Source organism: Mustela putorius, unplaced genomic scaffold, assembly GCF_011764305.1.
Source record: "Mustela putorius furo isolate JIRA1106 unplaced genomic scaffold, ASM1176430v1.1 tig00003898_pilon_pilon_pilon, whole genome shotgun sequence".
NCBI lineage: Eukaryota > Metazoa > Chordata > Mammalia > Carnivora > Mustelidae > Mustela > Mustela putorius.
In genome coordinates, this window is record NW_025422047.1 from 14,445,547 (window position 1) to 14,462,992 (window position 17,446).

Genomic DNA, 17,446 nt, shown 5'->3' on the forward strand with positions numbered 1-17,446 from the left:
GATTGTTTATGTATTCTGTCTTAAGAAAAAAATGTAACATCTCACGAAGAAAGGCGAAGGAAGGTTAGATTTTTTAGGTTACAGCTGGGGAGATGGAAACTAACATTTAGAGTGAAAACGAAGAATTTGTTGAAGTCCTGGTCTCTGTTTAGGGGAAAGGGAGCCAGAGCAGGCAGTGTGAATATATGATCATACATTGAGATACTGACATCCTAATTTATATTGGGTCAAGTCTGACCCTTAGGTAAATTCTAAGTAAGTAACTTCGGAGTTTGTAGCATGAAGTAGTTCTACATGAAGACTAAGTTTTCATGTTTGAGGTACATGACTGCCTTCCACCTTCACACCTCATATATCTATATCTGTATCTATGTCTCCTTTCCTCCCATTTAATTTAATCTTCTCTTCTACTCAGATCACAAAAAATAGTTAATAAAACAAAACTTGAAACACAGCATGAATTGGGAGATTGAGTGGGGCTCATGTCAGCCACCATTAATTACCTTCTTCTTCCTTTGACATGCTGTTCCCCTGCACCTGTTGGCCCAAAATCACTTTTGTAGACAACAGTTTGGAAGGAGGAGGCTAGGTATATATGCAGCAGAACCATGCCTCTGTGCAAATATTCCTAAAAGAGTGGGAAGGAATCCATGTTCAGAGCGGATCCACAGAACTGACTTAGTCTCATTAAGGGCAAATTTACTGGTAAAGTTATTTCCAGGTGTCAGGTTGGAAATTTACCATGAATTGGTCTCTCTGATGGATTTTGATCAGCAGATTTAAGTTAAAAACAAAAACAGAAAAGCTCGAACTTTGACTGCATTTATTGCATATTTGTAGTACTACATCTCAGATTGTCTGGTGGGGAACTAATATCTACTGAGATAGTGCCTCCCTCAATTCAATATTTATTGACTCCTACTATATGCCAGGCACTGTCTTCTATAACCAAGAATACACTGAAATCTCTATTTAATAATTCCTGTTAAAAAAATAATCCCTGTTAAGATGAATTCAATTATTTAGAAGTTATGCTGCTTGGAAATTGATTATGCTATAATTTAGCTCCCAAAATAGGATATAAAATGGTATGTTACATATGATGTGAGCTCAGTCCAGTAAATTTATATGCATGCATAAGCAAAAGAGAAGCCCATTTTCTGGTATAAGCTTAAATTTGCCTCTTTCTTTATGCCTGCTTATGGAAATGAAATATCTCCCATTGCAGTCATTCCTGAACTAGATTCCAAATGGGAAATTTGAGGGATTGGAGAACTTAGCAGATCATCCTTTTTGCCTCAAGTTTGTTTGTTTGTTTGTTTGTTTTTAAGGCAAGCCTAAGCTTAGTACAAAACTAATACCCATATACAGATACTGTCAAGGTGCATCAATGTGCGGAGTATGTTTGTGTCTTTCCCCTAATACTTTAAGGTTTGACATATCTGCATGAAATTCACAGGAGATAAAGGGGAGGGAGACGCATTAATGAGTGAGCTAACTGGTCTACTTTTCTATAAAAACTCTGTCCTGGACAATTAGAGATCTATTCAGCACAAAATTCTAGACATTTCTTTTTTCACCCTGACACCTGTTCTTTGTCGAAAAATGGCTCAGGCTCACCACTTTGCCATTTGCTTATCTTTTCTTTCGAACCTGCCTCAGGAAGGGTAGCCTAAACATTGGAAATACCGTAATAACTCCAAGTCATTTCTGTTTCTTACTTCACCCTGTCTCTTCATCCCACCATATTATTTCTCCAAAGGATCCCCAAGATGCCATCCCCAGAGGAACCATGCTGGCCATTTTCATCACCACTGTTGCCTACATAGGAGTTGCTATTTGTGTAGGTAAGTCGTGTGTCTCTGGTGTCCAAATGCTGGAATTACAAGGAGTCTGGTCATACATGTCCAGTGGGCTTTCAGGGGATCATAAGTAGAAAGTGTTTTTCTAAAAGACAACATTTTTAATTCCCCTCCTGGGCGCTTTAGGAGTTTGAATATAATTAAGCTGTAATACCGGCACCTCTGGGTCAGGGCTAGGGTAGAGTTAATCAGATTGTTATTCTCCCTGAACACAAAGAGAATCCCATGTAGCTACTCTAGGTGAAAATCCCACCATCAAAGAAGCCACCACTCCCAGCATCCACTTCCCTTGCCCTGGGAGGCAGGTGAGAAACGAGCAAGAGAAATGAAGCCAGGAACAAAACGAGACAAAAACAAAAAGAAAAGCCTGAGGAATGTATGAAAGATATAGAATTGATCGTTGTATCTCCTCCTGGCACTACTGTCCCTAATATGGAAATGTCACTGTCACCAGTTGGTAGGAAATCAGAACAAGATCCAGCTGCCAGCCGTGTGGGTGGTCAGCCCCCACATTGCTCACTAAGCAGAAAATATGTGGATGCACCTGCTGTTTCTAGGCTGACTTTCGTTCCACCTGCTGCCGCAGCCACGCCTCCTCCTGGCTGGGGGTCACCTCACGCTTATCCCGTAGGAGGAGAAGAAGAAATGTGGAACATTCAGAGAAGAAAACTCTTTTCTGTGCACACTAGGGAATATAGCTCCCCACTGCGGAAGCCCGAATGACCATTTTACTGAAGGGCACATCCCAATTGTCTGCTTAAAGGAAATCAGGGAAGTGCATTTATCTTACATTGGTTTCTGGAGAGAAAAGCAAAACAGTCAACTGAGACCCTCACTTCTCTCACTGTCTCTTATTTGAGGAAATTGGATAATGTTAGGTATGTTGCTGTGGCACTTCCAAGTTTAGTTACATGAAGAGAGATTTTACTCCAATACTTATAAAATTGACATATTTTTAAATGACATTGAAATCACCTTAAGTTAAATTTCCCAAATGGTTTCCTAGCTCACACAATGTAAAAATGAAGAAATGAGTAAAGTTATAGACCTCATTTCAGAGATTCTTCCAGTTTTTGCGTGGGAGAAAATTCCATTTCTATACTTTTCCCTGGAAAAGAGGATAGTCTTGGGGTCCTCGGCCTGTCATTAGTGCAAATTTTGGCTCATGGCATGGCTTCATGGAAATTTAGGGAGTTGTGCTATACAGAAGTCAAAAAGTATGATACCCGAAAAGCTCAACAAAAATTAACAAAGTAAAAAGGTAAAATCTGGAACAAATGGTTTTACCTGGTAAGCAACATTCATAATTTCAACTGTTTAAGCAGAGACTAGGCGGTCACCCCTCAGAGCTATGTAAACAGGATTCCTACACTGATTATTTCAACTCAAAGATCCTGTCATTTCTAAGTCTTTCACAGATTCACAGGATATGAATTCCATGGATAAAATTAAGGGTTCCCATTAGTACCTGTCACTGGGACCTCTCTTAAAGTTATTAGCAAGGCATGAAAACTCATACCAGCTGGAGTTTGAAGAGCAAAATAAACAGTTTTACTATTTGGGATTTAGTTTGTAAAATATTTATCCTAGTTCAGGTAGTTCAGAGATGTTTCTATATATTTCTCACATATATTCATATACTTCCATAATTCTATCAAATACATAGTGGCAGAGATTATCATTATAAAATTCCTATGGATGGTTAGTGAAAAAATATATATCAAGAATCTTCAAAAAGTTCTTAACTTTTTGATCTAGGGATCTATCCTAGAGGAATATTTTGAAATAGAGAAGAAAAAAATTGTGCACAAAGATGTTCATCGTAGAATGTTTATAATGGTAAATAACAAAAATAGCAAAATGGGTAAAAGTAATGGATTAAACTGACACTTGATAGAATATTTTTTGACCATTAATATTACTAAGGAAATCTCAATATTTTATCCCCAAACATTTTTTTATTATTTAAACCTTTAAAATTCTATATAAAGTAGAATTATAATAGTTTAAAAAATTATGCACTGACTATCATCAGTTGAAAATAAGGGCTCAGTTCTCTTAATTACCAGAATTTGAAAATGCCATCCCTTAGTTCTCTTGCAGATGAGGAAATAAATTGTTCTACCTGAAAAACACCTAGCCAGTAGCACCTAGCTAGAAATATGAATTTAATATTATGTGCAAAGCACTGCCATGTGTGTTTCAGAAAGAAGAGAGTTCCAAACCCTAAGTATCTTGCAAATGTAGGTGAGAGCTTGGACCTAAACCCCCCAAGGCAGTAGAAGTGGCAGATAGTCAGAGTCGGGGGGCGCTCTTGAGTCTTTGAGAATGGGAACTTCCAGGTACCATGTCCCCAGGATGACCAGAGAGGATGACAGTCGACCTGCACCAACTCAAATTAAACTATGTTTTCGGGAGAAAATCCTTTGGGAGCAGAACCCTTATAAAGAACTGACGAGCCACGCTTGTTTCCCCAGGGGCCTGTGTGGTCCGAGATGCCACTGGAAGCATGAATGACACCGTCATTTCTGGGATGAACTGCAATGGTTCAGCAGCCTGTGGGTTGGGCTACGACTTCTCAAGATGTCGACATGAACCATGTCAATATGGGCTAATGAACAATTTCCAGGTTTGAAGAGAAAAAAAAATGTTTATTGCTATTGCTTTCATTTGTAGAATGTCACATGTAGTATCATGAAACTTCTGAGTTTGCAACTTATTGATTATTGGTCCATTTGAATTCAGCACAGAACAATTCATGTGTGAGGGAGGGGAGCCCCTGTGGACATGAGGCAGCACATCCTGTGGTTGCATTACCTACGGTGGGGAGATAGCAGGCAGTTGCATGAATTACATCACCAGGGAAGATTGCTGCCTGATATACGGCATCTTCCAATCAATGGTACAAGATTTCATGGTGGGGAGGAGAGACTTAGATAGTTAATATGTGGACAGTACTTTGTGCATGGATCTCAGTTTTGGGAAAGCCCCTGCCATGGTCCTGGAGAGTGAAGCGGTGGGGGCAGGGGTGTAGAAATCTGTTTAGAAGCAACTGGCTTTTATAACGGAGATTCCAAATCACAGAAAGTGGAAGGGGAAGCGTTTGCGTAAGATTTTGGCTTGGTTTGTCTGTCTGTTTTTTAATTGTGTGTTGGGTGAGTCTCCTTACTGGTGTGTCTTTTCTCAAGGTCATGAGCATGGTATCAGGGTTCGGCCCCCTCATCACAGCTGGCATCTTTTCTGCAACGCTCTCCTCAGCCCTGGCCTCCCTCGTCAGCGCGCCCAAAGTGTTCCAGGTGATAGAGGCCAAGAGCACATGCTTCCCCCTATGTCTGTTCCCACTGAACGTGGATCAAGCTGAAATACTCGTTCTCACCAGCCATCATTTTCCATCATTTTCTGAAACAGTTTAACGTTTGCATCTGGCTCAAATGCTGTCTGCCACATAGTCAAGATCGATTCAAATAATGTAAAGAATGATAAACTGCAGTGTTAACTTGTGCCCGTATTGTGTATCGCTTCATCTCCAAATCTTCTTGTTTGAATCACCTAGGGAAAATGACTGTGCATAGATCTAAATGACGAATTTCTCCCCTTCTTTTCCATTAGGCTCTGTGCAAGGACAACATCTACAAAGCCTTGCAGTTCTTTGCAAAGGGATATGGGAAAAACAACGAACCCCTGAGAGGATACTTTCTTACTTTCGTTATAGCCATGGCGTTCATTCTTATTGGTTCGTAGTTTTCTTGTCTTACTGAAAACCAAAGCATTCTTCTGATTTCTCGTAGGGTTTTCCTTTTAGATTGCAGAATTACCTGTTTTCTGTTTAATATCCCAACTGGGACTATTGGAGTCTGACTAAGAAGGTAATGAGGAATCCTTGTGTGTAGAGAGCGTTTGAGGACTAGAGGTAGACTTTGGACTTTAATCTCTTCTTTGAATCCGAATGTTGGAAATCCATCCAAGCAAATGCAACCAAATCCTTCCTCCAAGCCATCCAATATCGTCTAATTCCAGAGCCTTCCCCAGCTGCCACCTGTTTCTACATCTCCTGGGCTGGCAGCTACTGGGAGAATTAAAGTGTCATTTACAAAATGTGGCCCACTGACCACCTATATCAGAACCAACTACTTGGGGTTTGTTAACAAAATGATTTTTCAGGCCCAACCTCAGAGTTAGAAACAGTCTCTGGAGATAAAGAATCTGCATGTATACAGGCTCCTCAAGAGATCTGTAGCCCACTGAGGTTTGAGAACCACTTGCCCAGACCATCATCTCGACTCCCTCTCCCTTAGCATTATAGAAACAGCTGCATAATCTTGGAGAGGCACGTTCGTCAGCTGGAGCCTGCGCATTCCTCGTTCCTCCCGAAGGTGCCACCTTTATTGGTGAGCATATCAGAGGAAAAGAAGCAAAAGGCAAGGCCACGTGTGACGCCACTCGGTCTAGCAGGGCAGACCCTTCCTCAGCACAGTGGTGCCAAATAGTAAAAGCCCTTCATCATCACATAAACTCAGAAAGTGGCTGTAATTCCTAAATCCTTATAGGATTTGTACAGGGTTGAAGAGGGGGAAGGTAGGACTATGTTTGTTAGATTTTTTAAGAAATTAAACAAAAAGTGATTATGTACAGAAATATCCCATTACATACCTTAAACTTTTAAGATCTCGAATCATTGTTCTATAATGCATTTATGTGATCAAATAGCCGAAGTGTTAAAAAAAATTGTGTAAATTAAATGTTATCCTTAAAAATTGTTCAGATCAACCTAGATGAGCTTCATTGCACAAGCTCCGTGGCAGCTATTTTTGCCTACGTCCTTGCTGGCATCTAGGCTCTAGAATCACGCCCAGCTACCACCTGCATTTGTGTCACTGAGGTTGATAAATGAGAATGTTTCTAAATTATTTCTTATACAGCAAACCATTTGGCTAGGATTAAATTATGCTGATATTTAGCTACTGGGGTAAACATTTTTTTTGGCAAAGAGGTAGAACTCTCTAGAAATGTTAAGAAAAGGCCAAAGGACTAGCAAGAGTTCTGAGAGTCAGGGAGAGCAAGTTGGGCATAGAAATTCCCAGGTAGGCATTTCGGGCGTCCCTGTATTTAACTAATCTGTTGCCCTGCAGAGTTTTTTGCTTAGATCCACAGCAGAGAAAGATTGCAGGATTTGGTACGTCTGGAAGAGCAGCAGGGGAGTTTATCATCTGCCCAGTCGCCAAACCCTCTACCCACGCCCCTCTGAATGTTTGCTAGGTAGAAGGCTTGTCTGTCGTCTATTTTCTCGTTGGGAGGTTTTCTTGCTCCTTGCTTTATGGAAACACTGGCTGAGAATATATTTTTAAATGAATGCAATCCCAAAGAAAAATCACTAACTTCTTAAACTTTGACAGATGCTAGCTATGTTTTCAATTTCCAAATAAAGTCAAGCTTCCAGGCTCTGACAGCTGTTCAGCCCCTGGTCGCATAACTCACACGGACATGCTCGCTTCTGCTTCGTTCACAGCGGAACTGAACACCATTGCTCCCATCATCTCCAACTTCTTCCTGGCCTCATACGCACTTATTAATTTCTCCTGCTTCCATGCCTCATATGCCAAATCTCCGGGTAAGTTGACTCTTCAAAACTAAAAGAACCCTAAGCAGACAGTTAGTTTGTCTCAATAAGATGAAAGAAATCAGTGAAAAGTGATCAATCTGTGTTTGTATGTATCCTTATATCTTAGTGGGCAGCGTAATCTACTTTATTTTGGTGAGTTGGAGGGGGGATGGTGACTTCTGATATAGAAAAAGAATCATTTGAGCAATGGCCTTTTTGACCAACCGTAAAGTCAATTTTCTCCTGCGGCAATAAATTATTCATTGCAAGAGAAACCACATTTATTTCAGCAGTAGAAAAACACCACTATTTATTTCCAGGGTGAAAGTGACCACAGAAGTGGAATAAATGTATATATTTGAAACTTCCTTACTATCAATTTGTTTCCTGCCCATGGTGCAGAAGAGAAGGATGAGTAGTTCCCATAATTACCTGCTGAGTATAGTCAATGCAGATTCGTGCTGAAGCCAGTGACATCCCTGCCCTCCGCAGACTGTGGTTGAAAGAGGTGCAGAATTTCACACCGAACAACCTTTCCTACCTCACTACCTCCCCCTCTTCCTCACTTTCATTGGCTATTAGAATTCCTTCTGCCTTTCCACCAGAATAGACACTCGTCACCGTTGACCTTCAGAAAGTTCTTCCCCAGGAGGGTCTTTCTCAGGGATATGAACGCATTTCCACTCTGTTAGGGCCTGCTGTGGTCTCCAGCTTCCTTTGGAAATCCTGCTGCCAATAAGACAGAATATGGATGGAAGGGAAGCTTTTGTCCACCCAACGTCACTCGGCTCCAGACGATAACTGAGGAATTTTTATTTCTGTTGTGTTGTCTTCTTTTAAGCAGAGAACAGAAAGTCCTAGCTGGTGAATACAAGTTATAGAAATGGGTGCCTCTGCACCACGTTATGTTCATCTTTGAAAAACAAGGTGAAATAATAGAGTAGGTAAGGGAAAGACTGGAAAGGAAGGAGCGAAAGGGGAAGAGAGAAAAGGAGAGAGAGGAAAAAGAGCAGCCCATATAGGGACAAGTGGATACACAAAATCCCGAAATGACACACACAGTGCCCCTGTGACACACACACAGCCAGACTCCGAGAAATAAGGGCATTTTCAGTGATGTCCTCAAAGTGCTATTTCCATCTTGTGGCCACTTCAGAAATTGCTCCTGAAGACTTGGAAAGCTCTGTATTTTGGCAACTCCAAATTTAAAATGTCCATTGTCCAAATGCCCTTCAAATCAGAGCTTCCCCAGCTTCTGCATGGCAGGGAACTAAGAGAACAGGGGACTCTCCCATGCATATATGAACCCTGAGAAATTTTCACTGTAAAATGCAAAATCTTATGAACGCATTGGGTTTAAGAAGCCAATGCTGAGAAATGTCTCCCTCTTTTCCCATAGATTATTATTTCTGAAAGGGCAAGTACTATCCTCTTTTTTTTCCCCTTTATTTTATTTTTTATTTTCAGCATAACAGTATTCATTATTTTTGCACCACACCCAGTGCTCCATGCAATCCGTGCCCTCTATAATACCCACCACCTGGTACCTCGACCTCCCATCCCCAAGTACTATCCTCTTAAGGTAAAGACAGAACTAGCAGAAAGTTAGTGGCTTGACTTTTGACGATGCTCTGCCTTTTTCATCGGAACAATAAGCCCATTGTCTTACCTTCCTCTTTCTTGAGCCACCAAGGCGTTTTCCCCATCCTTCCCACTCGACCCCACTCTTCTCATCTCTCCTGCCTCCTTTCAGCTCCTGATGGTAGAGATAGGAGAGGCTTAAGGTCTCATAGTTGAGGAAGATGATTGGGGCGTGCAGGACATAGGAAGAAAGCCATAAATGACACCTTTTCGGTATTTCACAGCGTTCTCATTTGGTATACTTTCCTAAGCCAAGGACCCAAGATCACAGAAAACTAATAACAAAATTGGGAGCTTGACCCAAACATTCTGATTTTTATGCTAGGAAAAACTGTTGCCTGCGTTTTAATCATATGCGGTGATATGAAGCAATAGTGTAAAAGTTTTTTATGCACTGAGACTTTTTTTTTCAGGATGGAGACCTGCATATGGAATTTACAACATGTGGGTATCTCTTTTTGGAGCTATTTTGTGCTGTGCAGTTATGTTTGTCATCAACTGGTGGGCAGCTGTCATCACCTACGTCATTGAGTTCTTCCTCTATATCTATGTGACTTACAAGAAGCCAGGTAAGATAAGGACTGTATGGGGGGGGCGTTGAAAGCACTCCTCGACTAACCATTCCTTCAACAAAGGTATATTGAGCAGCCCCTATGTGCTTGGGTGTGCCATGTGGACAGTGGATATTAATAATGTAATACAGCATAATATTTAACTATGTTGAGCATCTATTATAGACCATGCACTCATTGAATCCTCACAATAAGGCTCCATATTGGCTATTTTTAGACCCATTTTACAGATGAAGAAACTTGATCACTTGCCAAGGTAGCAGGACATAATGGGGCTAATATTTTAAGTAGAGTGTAAGTTAAATAGCATACCTAAGGTACGTTAAATACTTGGCTCATAGTCAACACTTTAGGCAATATTAATCTTTTTATCTCCAGATCATTCCCCACCATTTCCCTGACTCTTCCAAGTAAGACTAGGGAAATGATTCTGTCTGCCCTCTGGAGTAAATCTGTACATTCTCACCAGGGACTTCCTGATGAAAGGGTCCATCTAATTTTTTTTTTCTTCAAAAAAAGGTAGGGAAAAAAAGTGGGTAGGAAATGGTAGTATTTACCTCCCTCGTGACGAAGATTAGGTCCTAAAAGATCAAAAATTAAAATGCTTGCTGAAACCTCTTCATGGATACCCCAAAAAATGAGATCCTGAGCTATTCAAAATAGCTATTCAAAATGATCCGTGTCGACAGAAATGCCTCTTTTCAGGGGCTCCTGGGTGGCTCAGTGGGTTAAAGCCTCTGCCTTCGGCTCGGGTCATGATCCCAGGGTCCTGGGATCGAGCTCCGCATCGGACTCTCTGCTCAACAGGAAGCCTGCTTCCCTTCCTCTCTCTCTGTCTGCCTCTCTGCCTCCTTGTGATCTTTGTCTGTCAAATAAATAAATAAAATCTTAAAAAAAAAAAAAAAAGAAATGCCTCTTTTCAATCCAAGAATTTGTGAAGACGTTTTGAATTTATTTAGGGGTTAACCATTTATCCAAGTCTATCCACTTGCAATGTGGTTATCACATAGCCTCTCCCACCAGGTAAAATTGCTGGGGCTACAGCTTTAAAGTCTGATCCTTAACTGGAAAGAGCCATCTTACTTCTAAAAATTCATAAAGCATTCATAGAAAGACACAATGCTCTTTCTAGGAAATACTACATTGTGTTTTCTCTAATTTGGGCACTCCTCACTGATGACCTAGCCAAGGAAAATCATAGAAGGCAATGACTTATAAAAATTATTCACAGCATACAGAGAGAAAGGTCAATGCTTTTAATGCCAAAATCTTCTGTTGTCCGCAGATGTGAACTGGGGCTCCTCCACACAGGCTCTTTCCTATGTCAGTGCGTTAGACAATGCCCTGGAATTGACTACCGTGGAAGACCACGTGAAAAATTTCAGGTAAAGTCGGCTTCTCAGGCATCCTGGTGTCTCTCCACAGTAGAAGTGTCTTTCCTTTAGCGGAGACAGATGCACTCGAGTAGTGATATGCTTTATGGGTGCATTCTAAGTCTAGAGAGTCCTACAGAACTGCCTCATTTTCACAACAACATCTCTGTGAATGTGTGCTTCTTCTCTTCCACTCTGAGCTAAGCTTACCCCCAGCTGTAAACTTTCGTGATGCTGGGTGTCACCTTCATGCACAGAGATAGAGAGGTGATCTCAGGATGCGATTTCAGAGAGACACCCCCTAAGGAAGTTAATCCTTGGTGCTGTCTCCATTCAGCTTAAGGCTCTGTGGCTTACTGAATTCTCTTAGGAAAAGTAGAATTTTATTTTTTTATTATTTTATTTATTCATTTGAGAGAGAGAACATGAGCAGGGGAGAGAGGCAGAGGGGAAAGCAGACTCTCCGCTGAGCAGAGAGCCCAATGTGGGGCTCGATCTCAGGACCTTGGGATCATGACCTGAGCTGAAGGCAGAGGTCTAACCATCTGCACCACCCGGGTGCCCCCAAAAGCAACATTTTAAACTCTTCACTAGTTATATCTTATTTTGAATGGACCACCCCTCCCTTTGCAGGGACGATGAAAGAAAGTGGCCTGGAGATAGCTGCTGGAGCAGGACAGGCTGTACTGGGGATTTAGGAAAGGGTGGTGCCTGGAGAGAAAAAGGGAACACAAGACCACCTTTTCCTTACTTCACTTTTTTTTTTTTTAAAGATTTTATTTATTTATTTGACAGACAGAGATCACAAGTAGGCAGAGAGGCAGGCAGAGAGAGAGGAAGGGAAGCAGGCCCCCTGCTGAGCAGAGAGCCCGATGTGGGACTCGATCCCAGGACCCTGAGATCATGACCTGAGCCGAAGGCAGCGGCTTAACCCACTGAGCCACCCAGGCGCCCCCTTACTTCACATTTTGCCATCACTAATAAACTAAGGATACAAAGGTGGAAAGATGAATAGATAGGATGATTCAAGAATTCTGGCGAGGAACCCAAGAAATATTTAGCGGGGAGGTTGTCCTAGTTGGTCAAACACTCCATTCCTGCCATTTCCACTGAGATTGTTCTGGCTCATAGGCTTCCTATAATGGCCAGTTCTTACATCTTCTTTTCTCCATTTCCAGGCCCCAGTGCATTGTCTTAACGGGGGGACCAATGACAAGACCTGCTCTCTTGGACATTACTCACGCCTTTACTAAGAATAGTGGCCTTTGCATCTGCTGTGAAGTCTTTGTGGTAAGTGCTACTTCACCCCAGGAAGATGCCTCCCTCCCTGCTCACCTTGTATTGTTTTAGGCGAGTCAGGTGGGTACAGGCCGTGACAGGAAAATGGCAAGGCAGTTTGGACAAGAGCCCCTTTCCTTGATTCACAGAGCAAGGACTGGCAAGGGCCATGATCCCGAATTTAAACGAGTGGATAAAAAGTGTTTCAGATTTCATAGGAGACCAACTAAAAGTGATAAATATTTCCAAATTATGGCCTTTGAGACAAGAAAAAGAGAACTGGCTCAGAAATAAAAGGAAGGCATTTGGGGTTGTAACTGTCCACAGAAATATAAAAGGATGGAATGAGCCAGAGAGTGCTATTATGTAGATTAACCAAAGAGATGAAAAACAGACATAATATCCTGAAATGACAGCACATAGAATTTAGATTAAATATTTGGATAAAATTGATGACCCTACAAATATCTAGAGAATTAAACCAAGTTTCCCAGGCTTTGGATAAACATTCAGAGATGAATGAGTTCCTTTTTGTTCAGGAAGTATGTGATAGACTAATGGTAACTTATTGGTGGTTATCCTGGGAGGAATGCAAAGCAAATTCTAAAAATTGAACCATAATTATCGACCAATCACCAGTCTCCAAAGTGAGGAGAAAGCATTAAAATTATAGCAAAATAGTAAGTCTAGGCCCTTCAAACCAGTCTATCTCCACTGCGTTCCCATAACAATCTCGCTCTCTCTATCTCCATCTCTGTCTGTCTCTCCCACACACACAAGCACATGCCACTCAAAGTCCTTAGCTACTTCAATGAATTTTTTTAGGACATACCTATTCCTCGAAGCATTTTCCTACAATTTTTCTTATTTGACCTATATTACAGTCTAGTGAGGAGAAAGGAGAAAGGATCTCTGTTCTTGTTTTTACTGGTTAGAAAAGTGAGATTTAAGAAAATGAAATTCTTGCACGGGGTCACGTGACAAGAAAGTGAGAGAAGCAGGGTGTCAGTCCAGGCCACCTAGCTGTGCTCTGGGTTACCTCATGAGGAGAAGATCTTAGCAGACTTGTGTCCCTGGAAGTGCCGATAGACTCAGGCATTGCTACCCAAACTTCCAACACCTGCCAGGGAGAAGGGCTGACAGAAAGCCGTGTAATTCTGGGACCCACTGGCTGTGCCACGACGCAGGGACAAATTTACTACACATCATCATGACCAGCACTTAAGCATTTTGTACACTTGGCAATACTCTAGATGCCATACTGGTCATATTCTCCTTCCTCTCAGTGCTTATATGCTAGTAACTGAGACAATAGAGCTCAACATAATTATCCAGAAGGGAGTGGAAGGAACGCTACTGACTACATAAGATTGACAGGTTAAGTAATGACCCGCTGTGATGCCAGAGGACTTTTAAAAATCTTATCAAGAACCCTTCTCTCTATTATCAATTTTGGTGCCCTGGATTACTGAATTTCATTTTGGCCAAGATAATACAGGAGCCGGTTTTGATGGAATAAGCAGTTTGGGGTGTTTTTCTTTTCCCAATTTAGAGAAAACTTAGTTTAGCAGGCAATAAAATATTTTTAGGACAGGAGAAATGAACTGAGAGTATAAAAAGTCATATGTTGGCAAAGGAGAATAGATCTTTTCATAGAGATGAGAGATACAGCTTTTTTTTTTTAAGATTTTATTTATTTATTTGACAGACAGAGATCGCAAGTAGGTGGAGAGAGAGAGGAGGAAGCAGGCTCCCTGCTGAGCAGAGAGCCTAATGCGGGGCTCAATCCCAGGACCTGGGATCATGACCCGAACTGAAGGCAGAGGATTTAACCCACTGAGCCACCCAAGCGCCCGAGAGATACAGCTTTTTTTTTTTTTAATTTTTTACTTTTTATAAACATATATTTTTGTTCCCAGGGGTACAGGTCTGTGAATCACCAGGTTTACACACTTCACAGCACTCACCAAAGCACATACCCTCCCCAATGTCCATAATCCCACCCCCTTCTCCCAACTCCCCTCCCCCCAGCAACCCTCAGTTTCTTTTGTGAGATTAAGAGTCACTTATGGTTTGTCTCCCTCCCAATCCCATCTTGTTTCATTGATTCTTCTTCTACCCACTTAAGCCCCCATGTTGCATCACCACTTCCTCATATCAGGGAGATCATATGATAGTTGTCTTTCTCTGCTTGACTTATTTCGCTAAGCATGATATGCTCTAGTTTCATCCATGTTGTCACAAATGGCAAGATTTCATTTCTTTTGATGGCTGCATAGTATTCCACTGTGTATATATACCACATCTTCTTTATCCATTCATCTGTTGATGGACATCTAGGTTCCTTCCATAGTTTGGCTATTGTGGACATTGCTGCTATAAACATTCGGGTGCACGTGCCCCTTTGGATCACTACGTAATCGACCCTTTGCTGCTTTCACTCTAATAAAAGAGCGTGATTGTGGAATATCATATGAAGTATGCACCTGTGTCTGTGCCTCCACTGGCCCTGGTGTTCGACATGTATTTTTGGACCACGTTATATATCACAGTGCTGGTCTCTCTGAGTAAGGCCTGCTAGTCATGCTCCCAGGTGCTGAGGTTCTCTTGGGGACAGAAAAGAGTTGCTGCATCAGTTAATGACTCTCCAGTTAGTCGCTGTCTGTGAGCCCCTGGGGCTGCAGATGCCATCAGCATTTCAACTCTAGGCTCAGTTGTCAATCATCTTTGCAAAGAAACAGATGAAATGGGGTACGGGAGAAGTCCGCTGCATACCCTTAGAAAACTTTTTCCAAAAGCACAGTTGTCGGTAGTTGGGCCATCCTTATTGGAAGGTTAAATAGGAACAATGATCTTGAGAGGTGACAATGCAGTTCTTAGCTCTGGGATGCTGGTGCTCATGGGCTTCTGAGACACACGGTCAAATTCTGCATCACTCTTTGCCACCTGTTAGCTGTGAGTCCCTTTTGTACAGAATTTAGTCTTTCTGAACCGCAGTTTTCTCTCTTTCCTTATAAAATGGGAATCATAAGAATATTAGCACCTATGTTGTAGAGCTGTTGTGAGAATTCTAGCAGGTGAGCTTTCCAGGGCTTGGCACATCACCTGTCAAATAGTAATTACACAACTAATTGTACTTGTTATTGCTGGAACTGTTATTTTCATCACCATTATTTTTGGTATAGCACAGTTGCTTGCCATTTTCACTCCAAAAATATATCCCTTTCAACAAAACCAAAAACATCCTTTCTTAGGGAAACCAGATCCCAGTACTGGATTTTGGACTATTTGTGGGCATCCAACATGATCATGATAGAACAATGAGCTACATATTCCTGCTGAATAAACATAGGACAGCAGGCTCTATGCTCCGTCCCTCTGGTGGTCTTTGCTTATCTTGGTGCTGACTTAAAATGTGGTTATGCTACAAGGAAGGAGCAAGACTCAGAGATCACTGGTATTTCATTGCTGGTGGGTGGATGGGAAGTATGTGGCTACAGCTGCCATTTTCTACAGCAAAGGTGTTTTTAAAGGACTTGCCCTTGGAGCTGCTGAAAGTGAAATGGAAAGAGTTATTCTTTTTGCTGGACCCCAAGCCCCCCACCGTGTACTTCCAACTCTCCAACTCTTAGCACTCCCCCATCGGAGCCTCTTCCTCCTTCTTGCTTCTTTCCTACCCAGCCTAAATATTTCAGAAGTATCCTTCATCTTTCAGATAGGAGCATCTTTTGTTTTGTTTTGTTTTGTTTTGTTTTAAGGAACCCAGCTTGGTAACTCACAATATTGTCTACTCCTCCTCGGAGTTAACACGTGCTAAATCATCAACATATATATCTCCCAAAGAGGCTTTATTGAACAAAAGTAATTTTCTTCTTCTTCTATGCTTCGTTCCTATAGTCACAGAAAGATCAGAGGGAGGAGGACTCCACCCTTCTAGCATCTTCTCATATTGTCAAGCATTGTCCAGATCAGGGGGGTTGGCAACAGGCAAGTATTAAGTCAGGAGTTGCAGTCTCCACCGATTGTACCCCGTGTACCATGACATAAAAACACACTTTCTTTCTTTGTCCATCAGTTTCCTCACTTATTTATAGGAGTTAGGAAGACAATAAAACCAATCATTGCAATAACTTAGTTTAGGCGTAGGGAGTCTTCTTTCTCTGGGTACACTCTGGTTCTAAAAATTGTAAGGTGTCAACTCACATTTCTCTTCTCCACGTGGGCAGGCATCACGCCGGTGTCGACAGTCCCTCATTCATCTACTTCTCAGTTTTAGTTTAAAGGCAGGGTATTTTTTTATTTAAAACAAATCAAAGACAAAAATAACCTAAAGATGGAAACGTGATCCAATTGATCTGGGATTTAGAACGCAAATCAGATAAAGCCTTTTTTGTGCCCCAAATGTAACACTTACCTCTTTACGAGATTTGGTTTGTCTTAAAGTTGCAAAAGGCTTTCAAGGGTGCAGTAGCATCTTTTCAGTACATTTGGTCGCTCTGGTGGCTGAAACATAAAGATTTTTTTTAAGATTGCTTCTATTTTTTAAATTTTGAAACATTAAGAAAAATAGTAGATTGAATCATATGAAATTTACACTTTTGTCAGTCAAAACTGTGGAACATGGGTAATTTCATCTGAGTAAACTATATAAAATTAAAGGACACCCATATCCTACTCATTTTAATTAATGACTGCTAACATTTTTGTCATGGATGTTCCTACTCACTTTTAGAATGAAATAAACCATCATCACTCAAGTCCCTGTTAAAACCATTTCTTGGCTCTCTCCCTCTCCAAAGCAATGTTATCTGAGGTTTACTGGTATTCTTCTACTCAGTTCACCTAAACGTACCAAGGTGTAGATCTATTTTGATTAATGTTTCCTACTCTTTCTCATCCTTTAAACTTTGATTGTCCTGTTCTTTCCTTTCATGATAAAGGAGATAACAGATAGTTTTTGATTAGCTTCCTCATGTAGATCTCCTTTTAACAAAATTTCACCCTTACTGTTTCCCTTTCTCTTTTTTCCTTAAAATTTATAAAATATCTTATTTTTTAAAAGATTTTATTTATTTATTTGACAGAGAGAGACACAGTGGGAGAGGAAACACAAGCAGGGGA

General features: G+C 41.2%; 1 protein-coding gene across 1 annotated transcript in view; it reads left to right on the top strand.

Moving 5' to 3' along the window:
• The window catches only part of SLC12A1 (solute carrier family 12 member 1), an 87,204-nt gene that overhangs the window by 29,405 nt on the left and 40,353 nt on the right, over nucleotides 1–17,446 (top strand). The window contains 8 exon segments of the mRNA NM_001310193.1: nucleotides 1,763–1,847; nucleotides 4,340–4,491; nucleotides 5,051–5,158; nucleotides 5,472–5,595; nucleotides 7,369–7,470; nucleotides 9,516–9,671; nucleotides 10,960–11,059; nucleotides 12,226–12,337. Coding sequence (NP_001297122.1) covers nucleotides 1,763–1,847; nucleotides 4,340–4,491; nucleotides 5,051–5,158; nucleotides 5,472–5,595; nucleotides 7,369–7,470; nucleotides 9,516–9,671; nucleotides 10,960–11,059; nucleotides 12,226–12,337 — 939 coding nt within the window.